At 41.8% G+C, this 21262-nt stretch overlaps 1 protein-coding gene across 1 annotated transcript in view; it reads right to left on the reverse strand.

Moving 5' to 3' along the window:
* The window catches only part of TSHR (thyroid stimulating hormone receptor), a 51098-nt gene that overhangs the window by 19241 nt on the left and 10595 nt on the right, over window positions 1–21262 (reverse strand). Inside the window, exons 3-8 of the mRNA XM_028718273.2 lie at window positions 11627–11698; window positions 10148–10222; window positions 7149–7223; window positions 5915–5995; window positions 4988–5065; window positions 4392–4460 (exon numbers count right to left, since the gene is read on the reverse strand). Coding sequence (XP_028574106.2) covers window positions 4392–4460; window positions 4988–5065; window positions 5915–5995; window positions 7149–7223; window positions 10148–10222; window positions 11627–11698 — 450 coding nt within the window. The remainder of the gene's footprint in view (window positions 1–4391; window positions 4461–4987; window positions 5066–5914; window positions 5996–7148; window positions 7224–10147; window positions 10223–11626; window positions 11699–21262) is intronic.

A 21262-nucleotide genomic window follows, 5' to 3' on the forward strand; every position in this document is an offset into this window, starting at 1 on the left:
CTCTGCGTTACAAAGGTGACATGAAGGCTGGCAACATCAACCCTGCGGTGCAGGAATCCCCTACGGATAACCACAGTGCCTGGAGACAAACAGACAGACAGGTTGTGTATCCACAGTTGTGTATCCCCAGCAGTGACCAGAGGAAGAATGACCACTGAGAGGAGTGCAGAGAAAAGCAACACCATGGTGCTTCTGCATCAGCACAACCAGATGCCTTCATCTGCCCCATCTGCAACAAAACATATCTACAGCCACAGCAGGCTCTGCAGCCCTCCAAGAGTTTGACTTCATCCCCAAAGGCTCATTCCTCCACCGTCTCCCGAGACAGATGGATGCCAGCCAACCAACCCTGCCTAACTCCATGCCAGAAAGAACATTCTGTTATTCTTTTCTCAACACCTTTTTCTTCAGTGATATATGTAAATGGTGACCGGGCACCACTGGGGTCATATCAGTGCTCAAAATGGCCAAAAAGAGCTTGGTGTCCATGTCAACTATTTATTTGATGTAGCTGTTCAGATATTTTGAATTTCCTTATAAAGCTGACTCGAGGCATTTTGAGGTCTGGGATAAAGGACAAGATGGTGCCCCCTTCCAATCCCATTTACAGAAGCCAACTACCGTATACTGCCAGTTGAACCTTCATGGGGCAGCATACTACAAAATTATTTAAGGCAGCAATATAGCTTAGGAGGAGGTACAGGGCAAATCATGGGGCACATACAGCTCTATCCTTGAACCACCTCTTCATTAATCCCTGCCTGCCTCTCCAGCAATCTCTATCTGGGCCATCAAGCTACACAAAACCAATAACCTAATGACCAACGCCCCTCCCCGAAAAAAACCCCAGACACTTGTGGCTCTGTGGTCATATCCACAAGTATTGAAATGCAATTTCTCTCTGCTCCTTTTTTGGAGCTCCACAAGTGGTCCTTCTGAACCTGGAACTATGTTCAATATGCTTTGTTTGGAATGCAACAAGTCCATCTTTTCTTCTCCTATTTCTTATCTGGAAGGGCATAAAACGATAGCAGGCGCCCATCAGGTTGCTGTAGCATGAGTCAAAATAACAGGGCCATCCAAAATCGGCATTCCAGCCTCTCTCAGGTAGGAGCCAATGATCAGATGCTGAAAATCTAAGCCTTGAGACAGCCTGAAACTTGGTCAGTTGTCTTAGACCGGAGCTGGGACACTGTGCCAAAACGAAAGCAGAGCTGGGCTAGACCAAAGAAGCATCAGAATTTTTCCTAATTCTTGCTGTGCGAGAAGACAAGTCGAAGCCAGAGCAGAGTGCAGACCAATTCAGCTTCCAAACAAGAATGAAACACAGTTTGTTTAAGACTATGAAGCAATGGCAGAATGGAACAGGGGGAAAGGCAGAAAGCTTTTTGCTAAGGCAACATTCCCGTATGTAATCTGTGAACATCTGGCTGGAGAGGAGGACCAGATTGGCAAAATCTCTTTTAGGAGAGGGAGGCACAAGAAATTTAGGAGCACAGTGCATGTATATTCAGTAGAGGCATTTGTCTATAGGTACTATACATTTCAAACACATTCCCCCCTTCCCCAACAATCCTAGGAAATATAGTTTGTTAAGAGTGCTGGGAATTGCGCCTCAGTAAAGGTAAGCTACAGTTCCCAGAATGTGGGGGTGGGAGATATGCTTTAAATATATATGTGCTTTGTAACAATTTGTTGGGTCTCTGGACCGTAATAAAGATTGTTGTTGTTGTTAAATATATATGCAGCCAAACAGATGAATGGGGAAAGCTTTCAGACTGGTTTGTCAATGGAAAAGTCCAAGTCACATACCTGTGTCTCACTTACACCCCAAGCTATACCTAATTTTGAGTCCTCAGCTCTTTAGCTTCCTTCTTTCCACTTCACTTTAAAAGCACTTTGTGTAAGCAACAACCAAACCAACCAAGCTGCTAGAATTACACTTTCAAAAATAAATTTCGCTGTCAGGGCATGTCTTCATTATTTTAGAATCCATTACTAAAATGCTAAAGCAGTTTGTTTTAGTTCCGAGTCCCTGAGCCAAGGAAGCTAATCAGGATTCATGCTGGAATTACCTAGCGTTACCATATTTTTAAACATTTCTAGCACATCAAGAGACACCAAAAAAAGAACTTGAAAAGCATGCCTTGTGGCTTTTGGCTAGAAGCAACACGTGCTCTCTCCCCACAAAAACCCACCCTCCCCCCCAAAAAAATTATATTAGTACTGTCATTCATATGTTTGACTGAAGCTAAGGAGCATCAAGTGCCAGTGAAGTTTATTATTTCTGAAAGGAAAGATGGGGGGCTAATCCTGTACGGCCATTTTAGATTCCAACGTATGTGAATTGTCTCCTTTTCCAGGCAGTTGTCATTCATGATGACACACCAGTCTGCGAGACAAGAGTTTATTTTAAGGGAAGAGAAAGATACTTGTGGGGCTCAATTTTACAACACCAATTTACAGCTGACGTTTATGTTATATTTTAAAGCACCATACAGTTCAACTGCTCCAAATGGGAGCTCTTTTTAAAAAGAATAAACTATGGTCCACAGTAGGGATGAAAATGATACTACAAAAATGCTTGCAAGCCAATTCAGGTGACAAGCCAGGAAAGTTAGGCTAAACCAGGTGGGACATTTGTCATGTAGTTTGGTGCTGCAAAGGGTTAGGAATGCAGGAAGCTGCCTTATAATGAGTCAGACCATCTAGTCTAATGTTGTCTACACTGACTGGCAGCAGTTTTGTACGTGTGTGCATATGAAGAAGGAAGCAAATGTAAGTGTCCGCACCTACAAAGAATAGAATAGAATCAACTGCACAGCAAGCAGTGATTTTTTGCTTATTCATTTGGCATGATCTGCTAAGACTACGGCACAATTAGCCTGAGTGTTTAGCTTAGCACTTAGATTAAAGCTAGCCTTGAATATTCTGTTAAAGGAGATTTATACTTTGTTTCTACAGGTGCCTGGAAATGACCAGCTTGTAAAAACACGAGTTCCTTTTCAAAAACACAAGTTACTCATGGTGAGCACAAAGTCAGATTTTCAGATGAGGTGTGGCTGTTTTGTTTCAAATAGTATGAAATGGAGGTTCCAAGAGCTTTAGTTCCATTGCAGCCAGAGGATTTTATAAGGCCCTGAAAAAGCTTGAAATGGGAGCTATTTTAATCATCGCTACCACCTCATGTGCATCTATATTTTTATTTTTATTTTTATTTCACTCGACAATGGTAATTTGATTAAGAAACAATCAAATTTTGTAGCTTTTAACTCATACTTTCTAAACAGCCCTTATAATTTAAAGACTTTTTGAGAAAGTGTTTTTGGGAACAATGAACTCTCCCCCCCCCCCCTTTTTTTTTTTTTTGCAATGTCATATAGTGGGAAGAGGGAACTGTGGCCTTCCAGGCGTTGTCAGTTTGTTCAACTGCACAACTGCAGTGGTTTTTTTGTTTCTAAACACACAATGTTGAGCTGACAAATTTATTTGTTTTGTTCTCTCTTCCCCTTCATTTTTTTGTGCTGTGTGTTTCCCCCTAATAAATTTGCAATTAAAAAAATCCAAACAACCTGGAAAAATGAAAAACAATTTCTCCAAATCTCCTTGCTTCATTTATTTCCTATTGAATTCACTGTAAATTACTGCACAAGCATCTTTCTGTTTTAGAATGGGCAATGCCTGTAGTTTCAGGACTGAACATAAATTAAGTGCATGCAAGCTTTTGTTGAATTGGGAGTTCATTCCCAGGTGTTTGCTATTGTGCAATCCGCTTGTTGATATTTTTCATTTTTTAAGATGTGAGTACTGCTTAGCAGACTCCTGAACACATGCCCCGTTTGTGCAAAATTAACACATTCAAATAAACAAACTGGAAGACAAAGACAAAAGAGAGCATTTACCAGAATGGATGGGAATAAGAAATTTAATTTCAACTTCAGCTGCAACTGGGCATGTGTGTAAACCTGTTGTTAGCATCTGTCTGCCTTCAGAGTGAACAAATGAGGTAAAATCTGAATGGAGAAAACTTGGCTTCAAAGCCAGACCCATCTCAAATATGCACAAGCCCTATGAGATGCTGTTTCACCCAAACTTGAAAACTTTTAAAAGTCGTTAGGTGCTTAATTGAACCTGGTGTGGTAAAGTGTTTAAGAGACTGAGCAATAAATCGTGATGTAACAGTTTCGAATCTCACATCTGCTATGAACTCACTACCTGGTCTTTGACAAGCCAAACTCGCTCCGTTTCAGTTCCCCCATCAGAAATAACAGGCATAATGGCACTGACCTACTTTATAGAGTTGCTGTAAGGAGTGCAACTAGATAATGCATCCAATATTCTTTAAATACCTGAAAGCATGATGCAATTGGTAAGTATTATTGATTACTTACACAGAATCTAACTTTGTTCCATTGAAGGCATGGGCGTCAACCTTTGTGAACCCATTGTTGTACAGCTTTCTGTAAACAAACAAAAAATAGATTATTAGCTGATGTGACGCAACTGTAACTAGGCTTTTTTACTTTTTGCATGTACACTGTGTCCTAACTTACTTTAGTCTCAATGGGAATGCTTGTTCCCATTGCTCCCCAACCCCAAAGTATACGTTCCCCTAACAAGCATCTGAACACCTATAAGTTTTTGGTTTTGATGGCATTATATGAAATTCCATTATATCTTGGCCTATTCATTTTTCTTCCCACTGAAACCAATGGGAGGTAACATTTAAGAAATAAACAACTCGGGGTGAAATTCCAAATGTCCTACTTACTGCCTTGGCAGGGGCAAGCTCAGTAGGGCTTGGGAAACAGTGGCCCCTTTCCCAAACACAGCCCCCCCCCCATCGCCTGAGGATTGCTCTGCCCATCATCTTTCCAACTGACAACTATTTTCTTATTTAGCATTACTCATTAAGGCTAAACTACTGCTTCACAACTACTGAAATGAAAAGGAGGAAGAGAAAACAACTTGTGCCCCATCAACATACAGGCTAAGGGATTCGTTGCATAGCCCACGGAATGCGTTTGCAGGCACCGAAATCATGTATGGATTATCAGCCATTTCACTGTGAAAAAGAGGAGAAAGGCTTAGTATTACAATAAAATACAATTATAGATGATATAGATATGATACACACATACAGTGGTACCTCAGGTTAAGTACTTAATTCGTTCTGGAGGTCCATATTTAACCTGAAACTGTTCTTAAGCTGAAGCACCACTTTAGCTAATGGGGCCTCCTGCTGCTGCTGCGCCGCCGGAGCACTATTTCTGTTCTCATCCTGAAGCAAAGTTCTTAACCTGAAGCACTATTTCTGGGTTAGCGGAGTCTGGAACCTGAAGCGTATGTAACCTGAAGCGTATGTAACCCGAGGTACCACTGTACATGCTTAATTTTTCTTTAGACATTTAGACAACTGCACTGTACTGCATGTGAGGCAGCCCTTGATAACTGAAAATTTCAACTGATGCAGTATCCTAATAAGGATAAACAATGGAGAAAATAATATACCAGCACATCAGCAGCTTTGCTGCCCCACCTAAATTGTCTTCTTCACCCAGTTAAAGGTACTTGTTTTGAAGAACAAAGTGCTTTAACAGTCAAGAAGACCATCTCCTCCTGAAGTTTCATTATGATTTTCTACAGTTTTCAAACGGCGGCCTCTTCAGTACTATTTATGCAACAAATTAGAGCACCCGTAACACGCAGAGAGGCTCTCTGGTGAACTCTGGCTGGAAGCAGAAATTACAACAGATAAAAAAGGGTGCCACTGGAAACAACACTTGTGATTCTTTCCTCCTCTATCCTTCATGAAGTCTAGCAGTGCACAGCAGACAATGGACTACAACTTTTCTCTGCCCTGATAAACTTCATTGGCTGCCGCTCAAAGAAGAAGGGAAACTCTGATACTTGCAGCAAAAAGTTCATATCTGCTGTCACTGAGTTGATCTTCGTGAGGTCAGGGAAAACTCTGAGTCCAGTGTTCATGATCACACTGAAATAAAGCAGAGAAGGAGAATTAAATGGTGTGCCTATGTACACAAAGAGATCCATTTTATTATTAGTTTTTTTATTTATTTAAACAGTTTATATGCTGTTTAGCAGCATAGCTCTAAGTGGTATACTGTACGATTGCAAAAGGTTTAAGATAGATAGTGCAGATATGCCTTTAAAACAATAACTATACAATCTAGGCCAAACTAAGTTCCACTGATATAAATTAGGTTCATATACCTGTGGGAGCAAGGATTGGACTAGTTGACCTCCCAGGGTAGCATCTAAGCCAGTGATTCCTGATTGCAAGAGTGACATCTCTGCAAGACTAGGCTGCAGTGGTCAAAACTGGCTGGACAGGAGATTTATCTGAGTCTAGAGTCTACGTATATCTCATCTGTTAGGGAGATTCATTTATTGCTGTTGACAGCTGACCCTTTGAATGGCAGAGGAAGTCTAGGGACTCAGCTACATTAGTAAAGAAAAAGCGTTTTATATGCGTTGTAACACTGTGACACCAAAAGACGCTGTGGAGTCCTGCCTTTCGCCAATGTGATTTCCCATAATAAACTTTACAACGCGTTTTCCTGAAACACTTTTTTGATGTGCCTACATCCAGCCTAGGATTCCTCCTCCCAGCCCAGATAAGAAAAGTGGTAATCCAGTGTTTGTGAAAATGCGTTATCGGTTAGCAGTGTGCATCAGACCGGGAGAGACAGAGTTAGTTTGAGCTCTGAAAACATCTGGCAGTGGGGGGACTGACTTGTTTCCCCAGGAGAGCTGAGATGGGGCAGCGTAATTCTTCACCTAGGCTCAACCTGTATATTTGTAAATCATTTTTTCCAAAACGCCAGTAAGCAGTGGTATTTTCTTAGAAAAAGAAGTGCCAGAACTCACCATTATTGCCTCTCTTGTTCTCTTAGAATGGCAACGGCTCCCACCTGAGAGGAGTTGGAACTGAGTTCCGGTGACTTCTGGATGAAAAAAAGCCCTGCCAGTAAGCCTCCATAGAATAAGAACAGGGGCACTGCTGTAAGCATGAAAAAATATCCCTATTTTGAACTCTAATGTTGGTGGGTAGAACCCTGAGGTTAAGGAAGCGCCCAAATCTTACAAGAATAGCAATTCCCTAGGCTTTTGTTTTCAGTACTTACAGGTATTTCAGCAACGGGAGATTCATGAAGGCTTCGGGATCTATGTATTGTAGGTTTCTGGCATTTCTGATTTCTCTGTTCAAAATACAATCAAATGTCCACAAAGAACATTAGTATTTCTGTTCTTGCACACCTCACATTAAACACACCCACACCCACCCACCATAGGAAGATGCCTTATACAGAATCAGACCACTGGTCCATCTAGCTCAGTGTTTCAGACAGGGGTATCTCCTGCCCCCCCCCCCCCCCCGGAGATGCTGAGTATTGAACCTGCACACAAAACAGATGCTCTCTACACCTTTGGTCTATGAAATTCTGAGAACTGAAAAGTCCATTCTTATAAATGAGCTCCATGTGAACTATGGCCTATTAGCAAATGTTTCTTCCAAATAACATGTAACAAGCTGACCTCACTCAAAGGCAAGAGGACCTGTTTTCTGGGTGGTATGATTAGCATAATTTTCTAAAAAGATTGGATTCTGGACCCCTTTACACTTATGTAACAGAAAAGAAACACTACTTTGGCCTGCTCGTCTTTGTATATGTTGGCCTTTGTGTTAAAAAATAACAGTTGTTTAATGTTTTCGAGGTCAGGCACAAAAAAGATTTTCTGATGTGCAAAAAGATTTCAGTTATGAATATGGGTTCAGAAAGAATATTAAATTAATTAACAATCAAAACAAAGCATGCAGGGGATTTTAGCATTGCCATATGGCAGGATTCCTTCTGGCCTGCCTGGAATGTCACTATTCAAGAAGCAAAAGCCAGTGCTAGAAAATGAAAAGCCAGCCACAATATTGGTGTGTGATCTATCTATCTATCTATCTATCTTGCATGCCACCCCAGTCTCTGAATGGAACAAGATTCCACGGGTTCCAGGGATCACTTTCCTAGGAATGATGGACAGCAGAGACTGTGGTGTCTTTATGATATATGGTTTATTTACACATATCTACAACCTGATATGGGGCTCACAGCATTAACACCCCATGAAGGTATTGCTTCTCCCATAGCCAAAGCCTTGGATTCCAGACGAAAACAGGCATGGCTCTGCCTCTCAGCTGCCCAGCCTGCTTCTAGCTTCTAGCTCTCACACACCTCAACTCTGGCTTTTGCCTTTCTAACTAACATAGAGACCCATTGGGCCTCTGGCACAGAGCCACTTCCTTTGTTAACTTAATGGCACACCAAACCCTGTTACCTCTTCTGCTCCCAACACCTCCTCCTCCTAGCCTGCTCCTTCTTCTCCCTCTGACCATTCATCCATCCCACCACCACTCCTCTGGCTCCGAGCCTGCTTCCCCTGAGGGTTCCCCAGCCTCTGTATCCAGCCAATCCATGACCCCCTATCATGCCCTCCTTATGAGAGCCTCGGGAGCTATTTTTGCCTTCCATAGTCTGAGGCAAAATTTTGGACTAGATGATTCTTACGCTCCTTTTTCTGAGCACTTGTCGAAGCCAGAGCAATTAGCCCCTCTTTTTACGAGGAACAAGTTCTCAATTAAACAAGCAAACAAAGCATTAAAAATATACAAATGGTGTGTTCACTCACTGGCTTTCCTTTAAAAATAAATGTTAACACATACATAAATATATATACTTCTGAATAGTCCTCTGTTGCATGACTGGTTTCCCCCTAAAACTGTTTAAAGTAATTGAAACCAATCTTTAAACAAACTATGATGATAGTGGCTAAATATTATTTTAGAAGTAAGGCTTCTAAAATGTAATGTAACATAAATGTACGTACAGCAGACAGCATTTGTTTATTCCCCAACTGACCTTGCCCTCTGGAGAATAATTACACAGAAGCCAGTGATATTCAACTAATGCTAATGATCTAAGGGGCTCTGAAGAGAACTCAGAAAAACACTCACATTTCTGAAGGGCTTTCCCTCACAGAATGATATCTGGCATGCATAGTCAAACCTTTTAACCTTTTCCCAATTAAGTTTTCTTGTCCTAATTGACAAGAGGTATGGTTAGATGAGTGTGTCCTTTGGGCTTCATAATCCTGTTTAGCAGCACAATCTAGCAGTTGCAAATAGACTGTGGAGATAAATTATTATTATGCAACTTTCCGAAAGCTGCAAAACAAACCCACCAGTTAATGGCACTAGCCTGTCATATTGGTGTTCATTGTTAGTGCCTCTGCATGAATATGGGTTTTCATTCATTTTTTTCTTTTTTGGTAATGTAGTTTTTATTCATTTTCATCTATGGGTTTTCTTCTATAGCTGGTATATTTTCCCCTAGATTAAATATACTGAAGCATATACTATTACATAGTTCACCACAAAGTTAATTGTTTCTTTTTTGGCAATCACTCGTAGCCGAGTAAGATTGTCTTCCATGAACATGGTCTTAGCAGTGAGTCCGTAAGTGACTGTGGAGGCCAATTCTGGATCCACACGTCCTTCCACAGTGGGGACATTGGTTTCCAGGTGGGAGTTGATCACGGTGTGGATTTGCCAAACGTGCCTTCCTCTTAGCTCGTTTCTCCTTTGTGCCCTGAGTTCGTGCTTCTTCAAAGTCCACGACACCTTTGGTAAAGGCTGTTCTCCAACTGGAACGCTTGCAGGCCAGTGTTTCCCAGTTATCAGTGCTTATACTACATTTTTTAAGATTTGCCTTGAGAACATTCTTAAACTGGGAATAGAGCAGTTGCTTTGGAAGATAATAATCAGGCATCCAGATAGTTAAGCAGTCATTGGAAGATATATATCCAAAAGAGAGACTAGGGATTTGGAATAAGCAGCAGATTAGGGAGCTGTGGAACTGACATTCTTATTTAACTCTTTAAATAGTAAAAAAATAATATTGATGTTTGAAAATTAACAGTTTTGAAGAGATAAATGCATCTCTTGATAACCTTAACTTTATGAGCTGATCTACTGTAGCCAAGTTCACACAACCAGCTTAACACATTTTACCAGCTCTTTTTGCATCATATCATAGGGCCAGTTCAAATCATTCAAGGATTTTCATCTACTTACATATGCGTGACTTTGTTTAGATTTCTGAAAGAATGAGCCTCCAGCATCTGCAGCACTGCATCTATGGTGATATAGCTACATGGAAGAAAAATGGGAAGGGAGGTCATACACAAAGGCAGATGGAAATCTATGAGCTGAGTTCATTGTATCTGTTCTCTGTAAGTATTCCTCTGCTCCAGGGAGAGTCAATGTTGTGCCCCCCAGATTTTGGGCTACAAGTCCCATTGTCCCTGATCATTTTGGTTGGAGCTGATGGGAGCTGGAGTCCAACCACATCGGGAGGTTAGCTGCCCCACTTTTCTTTCATTGATTTCAATTGGCTATGTTGGAATGGAATTCTAAACAACAAGTTGGTGCCTTGGACTTCTGCATAATCTCCTCCTCTTTTGACACAGCTGCAAGGATTTGCTTCTACATTCAAGTAACCACAGTCTGCTGTTATCTCTGAACTGGGACAGACAGTGGCTAGTTTTAACTATGGTTTGTCTGAACAAGCCAGATGCAAACTGCAGTTCTCAATCTTGGCTGGTTCAGATAAACTATCATTAAAACTAACCACAGTGCTTTCAGTTTCAGGGAATCCAATTCCCTATGCAGAGACAGAAGTGTCTTCCCTGGTGGGGCCATTACGCTAGTTTCCCAGCAGATGGGTCACTGTTACTTTCTGAGAGGGGACATTGGCACGGTACACATGCACCACCAGCCTCCCTAGACTGGTTCTTGTTTCCACTATGCCAACCTCCCCACTCCCAGTAAGCAATAATAGTGACCAACCTGCCAGGAAGCTAGCATAGGAGTTCCACCCTACTTGGTGAACCACATCTGTGCAAGGCTCTTGCAAGCCTTCCTCAGCATGGAACAAATGGACCAGTAATCTGCGTTAGAGTAATGATGGCAGGGGAATCACACCAAAATGTGCGATCAAAAGGTTAATTTGTACTTATGGTTTTTAAAGCAGTTAGTAATGCAACATCTGGCTGCAGAGATAAATAACAGTTCTGATTGCGTCCAGAGAACTACGGTTGCAAGGCAAGCTTGTGTTGGTGGCAGGGTGTTACTTAGCAACCAGGTAGGACCACAGAATATTTGTTTGGTCTGGACATAGAAGTGATAGGGAAGCTATGGTCCTTCAGATGTTGCTGGACTCCAATTCCAATCATCCTTAAGCATTGGCTATCATGGCAGAGGCTGATGAATTACGATTCCAATAATGTGTGGAGGGCAACATCCCTGGTGTATTATTAATTTATTTCATTTTGGCACCCATACTTTGGAACTTCCTGCCTATTGACATCAGGCCTGAACCATTTTGTTCACCTCATCTGTTTGTTACTCAGTCAAGTTTGCCTGGGTTTTTTTTAAATTCTTGGATTCAGTCAGCTTTATTCAGCTACTTCTGCTAACAATCTGAGCTACCAAAGTTGTTTTTAATGCTTCACCCCATTTTAATATAAAAACACATTGGGGGTTGGAACTTACATCCTGGAGATGTTGGGAAGATTGGAGAATGCTTCTGTAGGAATTATTCTCAAATGGGTTTCCATAAACCTCCTGTAGAAACAAAACTCTGTTAGTTCAAGAGACTTACAGATTAAAAAAACCTTTTTCCGTTTCTCAGAGCAGAGTGGAACTTATGTTGGGGGCAGAAGGAGAAATGATTACAGACACAAGGCAGGTGGAGATGAGAGAATATGATGAGAGTATATGACAGGGGTCAGCAGCGTTTGGGCCAGGGGTCACATTTTGAATTTTAAGAGAGTGCTGGGGGCGCCAGGCACAAAATGGCTGCCATTGGGGTCTGATATTGGCTGCCTTGGAAGCATGGCATAACACTAAATTAGAGTACAATCATGATGAGACTTTCCCCAGAATTTGATTTGATTTGGGATAGGGTCATGGTAAATGGGGAACACAATCTCTTCCAGTGCCACAGTTCAAATCAAAGGCAGACTTTATGTTAAGCTGCTTTAAAGTAAAAAATAAAAATAGTGAACGATCCAGTTGTCCCTCTTCCATATACTATACAGTCCCCTTCCTCAAAGAGAAAAATAATGCTGGTATGGTTTTGCACATCTTTGTATCCTCTAAATCACATTTCAACAATAAATTTTAGCATGTTTCCCTCTCTTTCCCTACTTTGTAGGACTCCTTGTTGGTTTTAACTAAATATTAAGAACATAAAAAGACACCTGCTAGATCAGGACACATAGCTTAATGGGTTCATTGCTAAATCTGTACACCATGGAACAGCTCCCCAAATGTGCCTATTCTTAAAAAAAGTTTTTTTTTAAAAAAAGTTGTTTATTATGCCTCATATTGCAGCTGGTAGAATTTTTGTCTAATAATGTCAGTCTTCATGGCTTTACCACATCTGCACAATTAATTATACAAAATACACTCAAAACAATAGGATTAGTGGAATAGGAAGGCTGAAATCTGTGTGACAGACTGAATTCTATTATTTATTCACTTAGGAAGCAGGATGAAAAGCTATTAATATGACATCTATTAAAAACTCCCCACTCCTTACCCAAGTATCTTCCACAAATATTTTCCAAAATGTTGAAAGGAAACCCTTTAAACCAGGCATCCCCAAACTCTTTCTGTATAGGGGAGCAGGAGTACCAGCTTGGCCCCATGGTCCGTGGGTGCCATGCAGCGTGCATGGCCCTGACACTGAAATTTGTGGGTGTCCGGCCCCTTCATGGGGAATTTGGTGGGTGCTTGGGCACCCAGGGAGTTGGCACCTATGTAGGGGAGCTGCTCCACCCCCTTGATCATTTTGGTTGTCCTTTTCTGAATCTTTTCCAACTTGTTTTTGCAGCTTGGAGACCAGAACTGTACATAATATTCCAAATGCAGCTGCACTGCAGATCTGTATAACAGCGTCAAGATATTGGATTCCGAATGACCCCAGCTTGCCGTTTGCCTTTTTCACAGCTGCTGAACACTGGGTCAATGTCTGTATCAGGGTAATCTACTATGGCTGCAAGGTCTCATTCCTGGTCAGCCACCACCAGTTCAGACCCCGTGAGCATATATGCGGAATTAAGGGGTGGGGTGGGGGGATTGCCCTGACACGAACCACTTTATGATGCATGCATGCATGCATGCATGCATGCATGCAAAAAAGCAATTTTCAGGTAATCCTCATGTACAGCAAAGTTACTTTTTGTATATTTACTAGTGTGCATCAGTCATACAGAGGGATAGAAGAATGCAAATGAGCTGGAGGAGTTGAAACCAAATTGAACTGAATTGAAATTAATTTAAAAAAATTCTTTTGTTGAAACCAGAATTCAAAAATGGGATACTGATGAGAGCAAACTGCAGAGAAGAACCAGCGAAACATTAAAGTAGTAGAACGAGTGAAATATTCTAATTCCTAGTCATAGGTAGATTAAAAAATTTATAAAGGCTGTCCCTGTAATTGCAACACCGCAGCATCAACAATACAGTACCTCTGAACATACACACACAACAAAACCTAACCCAGCAGGTATTCTCATTGATTTATTAGGAAACCTGCCTACAAGAATATCCTCAGTATGGAAGAATGGTGATGTGAATCCACTCAAAATTCATCTTATAAAAACATAATAGTTGGTATTCGGTCATCTAAATATTGACATAATTTTGTATTTTGGGTTTATGTTTTTAAAACCATGTATGTTATATTTTGATCTCTTCCTTAGCCGCTTCAAACTTTTTTGGAAAGACAGGGGACATAAATGTTTCAAATAAATGAATAATAATGAATAGGTTCACCATGAATAAAAATGAATAGGTTTGACATAAATGTAACTAGGCAAATTGTTTGCACATCTTTGCAAGGGGAGGCTTTGCTTAAAATATTTGCTAGCCATACCTTTCTGCACTAACATAGTTCGTGAACAGAAATGCTCATTCATGAAGAATTCATGCAAATATTCCCACCCACTTGAAATATTTCCTTTCCTCTACTAACATCATTACCAGATTATCTCAATTAGAGTAGGTTCATACTGCACTGTATACAAAACTTGAGAAATGAATAGTGACTAAGAGTTGCTCAACAAGGTGACTTATTTTATGGTCTTTATTTTACTACATATTGCAATTCTTCATAAATTTTACCTAGGCTGAGTACACATGCCATACGTTTAAAGCATATTCAAAGCACACACACACACACACACCCCGCCAAATCCTAGAAACTGTAGTTTGTTAGGAATTATAACTATGTGAGGAGCAAACTACAATTCCCATAATTCTTTTTTTTTGGGGGGGGGTATACAGTTTTTGACTGCAATCCTGCGAGTAAGCCCTATTGAATTCAGCAGGAATATCTTGAGTCAACATGCATAGAATTAGGTTGCCTATTTTCTTATTTCAAGATAAATATTTCTTCTTTTCAAAATATATTCCCATTTGTTTTGCAAGTTCATTTATAGACAGTGCCACTTAACATTTCTGCCATCATTGTTTCGATCTGATCAGGATTCCATATTCGACTGTCCTCTGAGATAAAATGAAAACAAACCAAGATTGCTGTTTACTAGTGCCCAAAGGATTCCACCTTCCTGGTGGAATTTCTGCTTAACTAGCCACCACCTGAGATTCCAACTCATCTCTAGTTTCGTGCCTTTTCTTCACTTTTTAATTAGATGATTCCATCCAATCCAAGAGAAGTTACCGCTTTGGAACTAAATAAATAGCCTGCAACTCAGGAAACACACTTCTATACATTAAAAAAGTTATTTTTATTATGTTATTTTCACTGTATCTTTGTGCACAATTTTTTGCTGGAAAACTGTATCACAAAATTCGGAAACGCTTAGTATGTTTAGCCTGGAAAAGAGGAGACTGAGAGGAGATAAGATATTAAGATATTAAGATTAAGATATTCAACTATATTAAGGGCTCTTGAGGGTAGGACTTGGGGCAATGGCTTCAAGTTGCAAGAAAGGAGATTCCGACTAAACATTCGGAAAAAACTTTCTGGCATTAATTGCTGTTCAGCAGTGGAACAGACTCCCACGAGAAGTGGTGGACTCTACTTCCTTGGAGGTTTTTAAGCAGAGGTTGGGTGACCATCTGTCATGGATGCTATAGCTGAGATTCCTGCATTGCAGGGGCTTGGACTAGGGAACCCATGGGGTCGCTTCCAGCTCTAAGATTCTATAATTCTGATTAGATGATCACATATAGAGTACACTGTTGCTTTTGCAGAAGATTCAGAAGCCTGCTGCCATCTACTGTCTAGATTCAGCAGCACAGTAAAAAGGGATCCCTACCTTCCTTCTACAGTGGTACCTCAGATTAAGAACTTAATTTGTTCCGGAGGTCCGTTCTTAACCTGAAACTGTTCTTAACCTGAAGCACTACTTTAGCTAATGGGGCCTCCTGCTGCCGCTGCGCAGCCGGAGCACGATTTCTGTTCTCATCCTGAAGCAAAGTTCTTAACCCGAGGTACTATTTCTGGGTTAGCGGAGTCTGTAACCTGAAGCGTCTGTAACCCGAGGTACCACTGTATTTCCCACCAGATCTCATTTAGTATCAGCTGTGCAATAACCTGTTCCCATTGTAATGTATGTAATTTTGTGCTGTGCTGAATCCATGACCACAGTTGTGCAAATCTTTTCCCATCCTCAATGAAAGCAGGGGGGATTTTTTAGTTGTTTTCAGGTGTGGAAGGAAGATTTGTCATTTTGTCATTACCTGAATAAAATTACAAGTTGTGCTTAAAAACAAATAAACACGTTTTCAAGCATAGATTTATGCCACCCTCAGGCACCTCTTTGGCTTTCCTGTGCTTCCTTGAATGTCTATGGAAGAATGCCCAAAGTGGGGGCAGCCAGGGAGGCTGCCTACAGAGCACCTAAGAACTGCAGGATGACTTCAAGAAATAAATAAATGAAAAGGCAGGGAAAGGAGATTCTTAGCCGCCTTGAGACTCCTTAAGGTAGTGATAAAGCGGGATATCAAATCCAAACTTTTCTTCTTCTTCTTCTTCTGTTAACTTTTTTTTTTTTTTAAGAACATTGCAATACTCTCAGGCACTCTGAAGACAGCATCTTGAGCTGCCCACAAAGTCCTACTGTGGGTATTATCTCATAGCTATGTCTACCCGCCTAGCTGCCTGGCTGATCTCATGGTATTATGGCACAGAAAACATGGCTTCCGAGGCCAGTCATAAAAGGCTGGGCAGGGTCATCTGGGAGAAGGCAGTTTCTGAGATGATCTGGTCCTCATTAGGCTTCTGAAAGATCAATGCCAGCACTTTGTTTTGAGTCCAGAAACAATTGGGCAGCCAGTGCAAACAGAGCAAGATTGGTGTTGTATTCTCTATTTTATATGGCCCCAGCATATTGCTTACCTACAATAATCAATAAGTGGTGTACAAGAATACAGTAGAAATTGGTTAAAACTATAACATCAGACTTTAATTAAAATGCTTGCTCGAATTTTATTTTTTTTAAAAAAACCGGTTCTTCAGCAGGTGCTGGAAGCTCAACAGGAAGGGGCCAATCCAACCTCAATTAGAGGGGAGTTCCATAAAACACACCCCACAAAACTGAACAAATAACTTCTGGTGGATAGAAGCCACGGGGCATTGGGGCATTGGGGTCCCACTCCCTCCCTCTGAAGATGTCAGTGATTTTTCAGCTTTTGAAGTTTCTTTGAAGTTTCTTTATTCAGACGAATTCTCTCCCCCACACGCCTCTTCAACCAACAGCTTCACAGAGTGAATTACACAGGGTTAAAAAACCAACACATCCCACAAATCCAACATTCACTTGATCCGTGACGTCTTTTTCAGCCTGTGAGAAATAAACCAAACTATATTAACCTTCTTTGCATATCCACTCTGACTTGGCACAATTCCTCACATAATTCTGGCAAAATATCGGGGTTGCCCTCTTTCGTTGCACTTAAATCTGATTTAAAGGTGTAATTTGCTTGGCTTTTATTTTTCATACACTGTTATGTTTTACAAAGGCCATTTTATGGAAAAAATGCAAGTTGAATGAACAAGATACAACGGAATGAATTTCAAAATGGGTCATATTTGAAAATTAGCACTGGGGGAGAATACCTGGCCACATTCCTCTGTTTGTTTTTTTAGAATCTGCATTTTTGTTTTTAGTTCACAACCAAATTGGCAAAAGGTTGGACTGGCTGCTTCTTGCTCAGTTTAAATTGGCTGGCCCTGAAACCTTTAATTCATGACATCTGTTTGCAGTAAGGTTGTCACTAGGAATGCCATACGTCCAATTTGAGGGTTTCCCTAAAAAAAGAAGCCTCAACAATTTTGGGGTGTCCTAGTTTTTACTTTTTGAAATATGGCAACCCTAGTTGCTGCCTCTATTTCCAACAGGGCTCCATTAGCTTTCAGCTGGTTCTCAGTGATGCAGTATTTCTTCACTCTATAGCAGAAGTGGGACCAGGGCTGGCTCTAGCCTAAATAGCACCCTGGGGGAGAAGTACCTTCAGCACCTCTCCCACTCCCACAGTGAGCTTTGCAGGACCACCCAGAGGACTTATGGGGCTTGGTGCAGGTGTGATGTTGGGGACCCGGCTGCTACGCTCTACAACAGAGCTTTCCAAACTTTTCATTTTGGTGATGCACTTTCAGACATGCACCATTTGCGACACAGTAGTCCAGTTAAACTTACCCCAAAGGCCTGGTTAAAGAGGAACATTTTGGCCTAGTGCCAATGTCTCTCTCATGTGCCCAAGGCTTCCTTTAACTGTACAGAGGTACCCTGGTTTACAACCATAATCCGTTCCGGAGGTCTGGTTGTAAACCAAAACACATTGTAACCCAAGGCGCACTTTTGCCAGTGGGGCCTCCCCCCCACTATGGGTTGTAATCCCCCCGCCCCAAAATGGGTTGTAATCCAAAAAAAGGGACACACACTTCCGGGTTTGATGTGGTTGTAATTCAAAACGGCTGTAATCCAAAGCGGTTGCAAACCAAGGTACCACTGTACTTTTAATTTGTGTTTTGTTTTTTGGCAGCTTTTAGCATTGGGTATGCATTCTATATTTCAGACCGTCCATTTTTATCTTTTAAAAACAACAAAGGAAAGCTATTGATAAAACATGTATCCCGGCTGACCTCTCACAGTTTATGTCATTTATATAGTAGTGTTTATAGCAGTGGCGGAGAAAGGGGGGCGGTGGGTGTGGTCCACCCCGGGTGTCATCTGTGAGGGGGGTGACAAAATCCCCCCTGGGTGGGGATCGCACCCCTGGGCAGACCACCCCACCCCTGGGTGCACGGCATGTGCACTGTTCTGGGTGCCCGAGCGGCTAGCTACGCCGCTGGTTTATAATATTCAAAGTAATGTTGCCTCAAAGCAAAGCTGTGCTCTGCTGATTCTTACTTAGCATAAATGACATCAAAGCAGAAACCGAAAAAGAAACGTACTTCAAAGCAAGTTGAAGATCACTTTTTTTGCAGTTAGTAACCAAACAACCTGTAGAACCTTGCAAAGAAAGGTTGCAGGCAACTGCTTTTTACCACCACAGCTCAATGCAGACAGTATAAACTGAAGCGGGGGAGAGAACAGCCACTGAGCGCAGCTTGGCACCCTCCTCAACTTGCGGCCCCGAACTCATAAGTGAACTGAGAAGAAGAAACAGAAGAAAATGGGGGAAAGCTGTATCTGTCTTTCATTCACCTCAAGTGTGGAAAAGGGGGTGACAGGCCTCTATGAAACTCAGGTCCCAGCATAGATAGAACATGGGAACATAGAAAGCTTCTTTGCATTGAGTCCATCTGCCTCATGATAATATTTGTCTATGCTTAATGATAGCAGCTTTCCAGAGTTTTAAACAAGGGTCTGAAGACGGGACCTTCTGCACACAAAACTCTTGTAAATACAGCCCTTCACCATGCCTTGTATCAAATCACGTACGTGTGTGTGTGTGTGTGTGTGTTTCATCAGAAAGCTCCACACAGGTGCTTACATATAACTTCTGAGAAAATATTGCAGTGTTCACAGTCTGCTGATCTCCCAAGCACCTACCACGACCTTGTGCAGAACAACAAGAGGTTTATTTTGCTCCAGTTTCTTAGTTACACATTGTGAAGTGTAACTAAGGGTGGGGGCAGAGAGACCTAGATTTAGATCCAAATAAATGAAGGGGGGGGGAAATCATAGAATTGTAGAGTTAACCCCAAGGGTCATTGAGTCTGACCCCGTGCAATGCAGGAATCTCAGCTAAAGCATCCATGACAGATGGCCATCCAACCTCTGCTTAAAAACCTCCACTGTCGAACAGCTCTTAGTGTCAAAAAGCTCTTCCCGATGTTTAGTCAGAATGTCCTTTCTTGTAACTTGAATCCCTTGGTTTGGGTCCTACTCTCCAGAGCAGGAGAAAACAAATGTTGGTTTCAATACATTTGGAAAGATTACTGAAGCTGTTTGAATATCCCCCCTCACACGTTCCCCATTGTGGAAGGAAGGAGGGCAGGAATGGCATGGGAAGATCTACCAGTTTTGGTTTCTCCCTATTCCTCATTTTTCCTGTCTTACATTCAGTTCTCCACATTTCCACATCTGTTTGCAAATGTGTTGTTGTTATTATTATTGGTGTATGGTCCAATTATTCCATTTGAAGCTCTCAAGTTCTCATGCCTCAGCCTCATTCTACCATCGGTACTGTCCTTGACATCCACATTTGAAGTCACCCATTGTAGTATGTGAGAGTTCCTCACATAGTAAATACTGCAGTCACAGATAAAATACTTGTCCATCCCATGTAAAGAGATACAGTGGGACACTGGTGGCAGTAACCATTTGTTGTGCTCGATTAGTCAAGGCCTCTGATCATGCAAGGGCAAAAAAGATCCCCCATTGTTGGTTCCTCTCCAGCTGGTGCAAGAGGACTCAAAAAAATACAGGAAATTCCCCGTTTCTGTGGGGGTTACATTGCAGGTCAAAGCGTGTGTCAGTGGGGCACGCATAAACTCACCCTGCCCCATTATGCCCCTGCCCCACCCCCTCTCCTCCTTCTTCCGGGTCCAAAAGGACCTGTGTGTTGGCGGTCGTGCATCAGTTGGAACACGCCTAAAATGGTCACTGCCTGTATTCCATCTTTATCCAGCTGACACATCAATAACACTGGGCAACAATTTTTTACTTTTTGAATGTTGTCTAGATTTCTACAACTGATTTAGGGTATTTTTGCACTGCTGAATCAGGAAATGGCATCTGTTTCTCTCCATCAGGTCAGGTTTTCTCTAAACTGAATGGTGGGCATTGATAAAGGTAAGTACACGTAAATTGCATGTTTCTTCACCATTTTTCAAACTTCAGGGCTTGAACTTCTGTTTCTTGGAACTCCTGGAATGCTCAGCAGCACGGAGGTCTCTCTTCAGAGTCCAACAGTAGTCAGCCATCATGACTGCGTCCCAGCGACCCTGATACCTGGTCTCCATCTCTTTCATGTCCTGATGGAATCTCTCCCCCTGCTCGTCACTCATTGAACCCAGGTTCTCAGGAAACCGGTCCAGATGTGAAAATAGGTAGTGCATCTTGACGCTCATGTTGCAGCCCAGGTTTCTGAAAGCAGTCAGCATGTTGTTGACAAGTTCTGCGTAGTTTCTGGCCTTATTGTTGCCAAGAAAGTTCTTCACTACCAGAACAAATGCCTTCCACGCTTCCAGTTCCACTTTGTTCATTGAGTTTCCAAACTCTGGATCTCTGATGAGCTGATGGATCTGAGGACCGTCAAAGATGCCAGCTTTCAACTTCTCCATGGTCAGTCCTGGAAAAGCCTGGCACAAGTAAATGAAGCAGTCACCATCCTTGTCCAGAGCCTTGGTGAACTGCTTGATTAAGCCGAGCTTGATGTGCAGCGGTGGGAAGAGTATTCTGTCTCTGTCCACCAGAGGGTCGTTGATGACGTTCCTTTCTTTGCAAGGCACCAATTCCTCCCGCACAGGCCAGTCCTTCTTCGTGTAATGCTGAGCACGGTCCCTACTATCCCACATGCACAGAAAACATGGGTACTTGGTGAAGCCAGACTGTTGTCCCAACAAAAAGTTCACCATCTTCAGGTCAACACAAATAAACCACTTACAGTGGTGCCTCGCAAGACGAAATTAATCTGTTCCGCGAG

The sequence above is a fragment of the Podarcis muralis genome, chromosome 1, assembly GCF_964188315.1.
Source record: "Podarcis muralis chromosome 1, rPodMur119.hap1.1, whole genome shotgun sequence".
In the NCBI taxonomy this organism is placed as follows: domain Eukaryota; kingdom Metazoa; phylum Chordata; class Lepidosauria; order Squamata; family Lacertidae; genus Podarcis; species Podarcis muralis.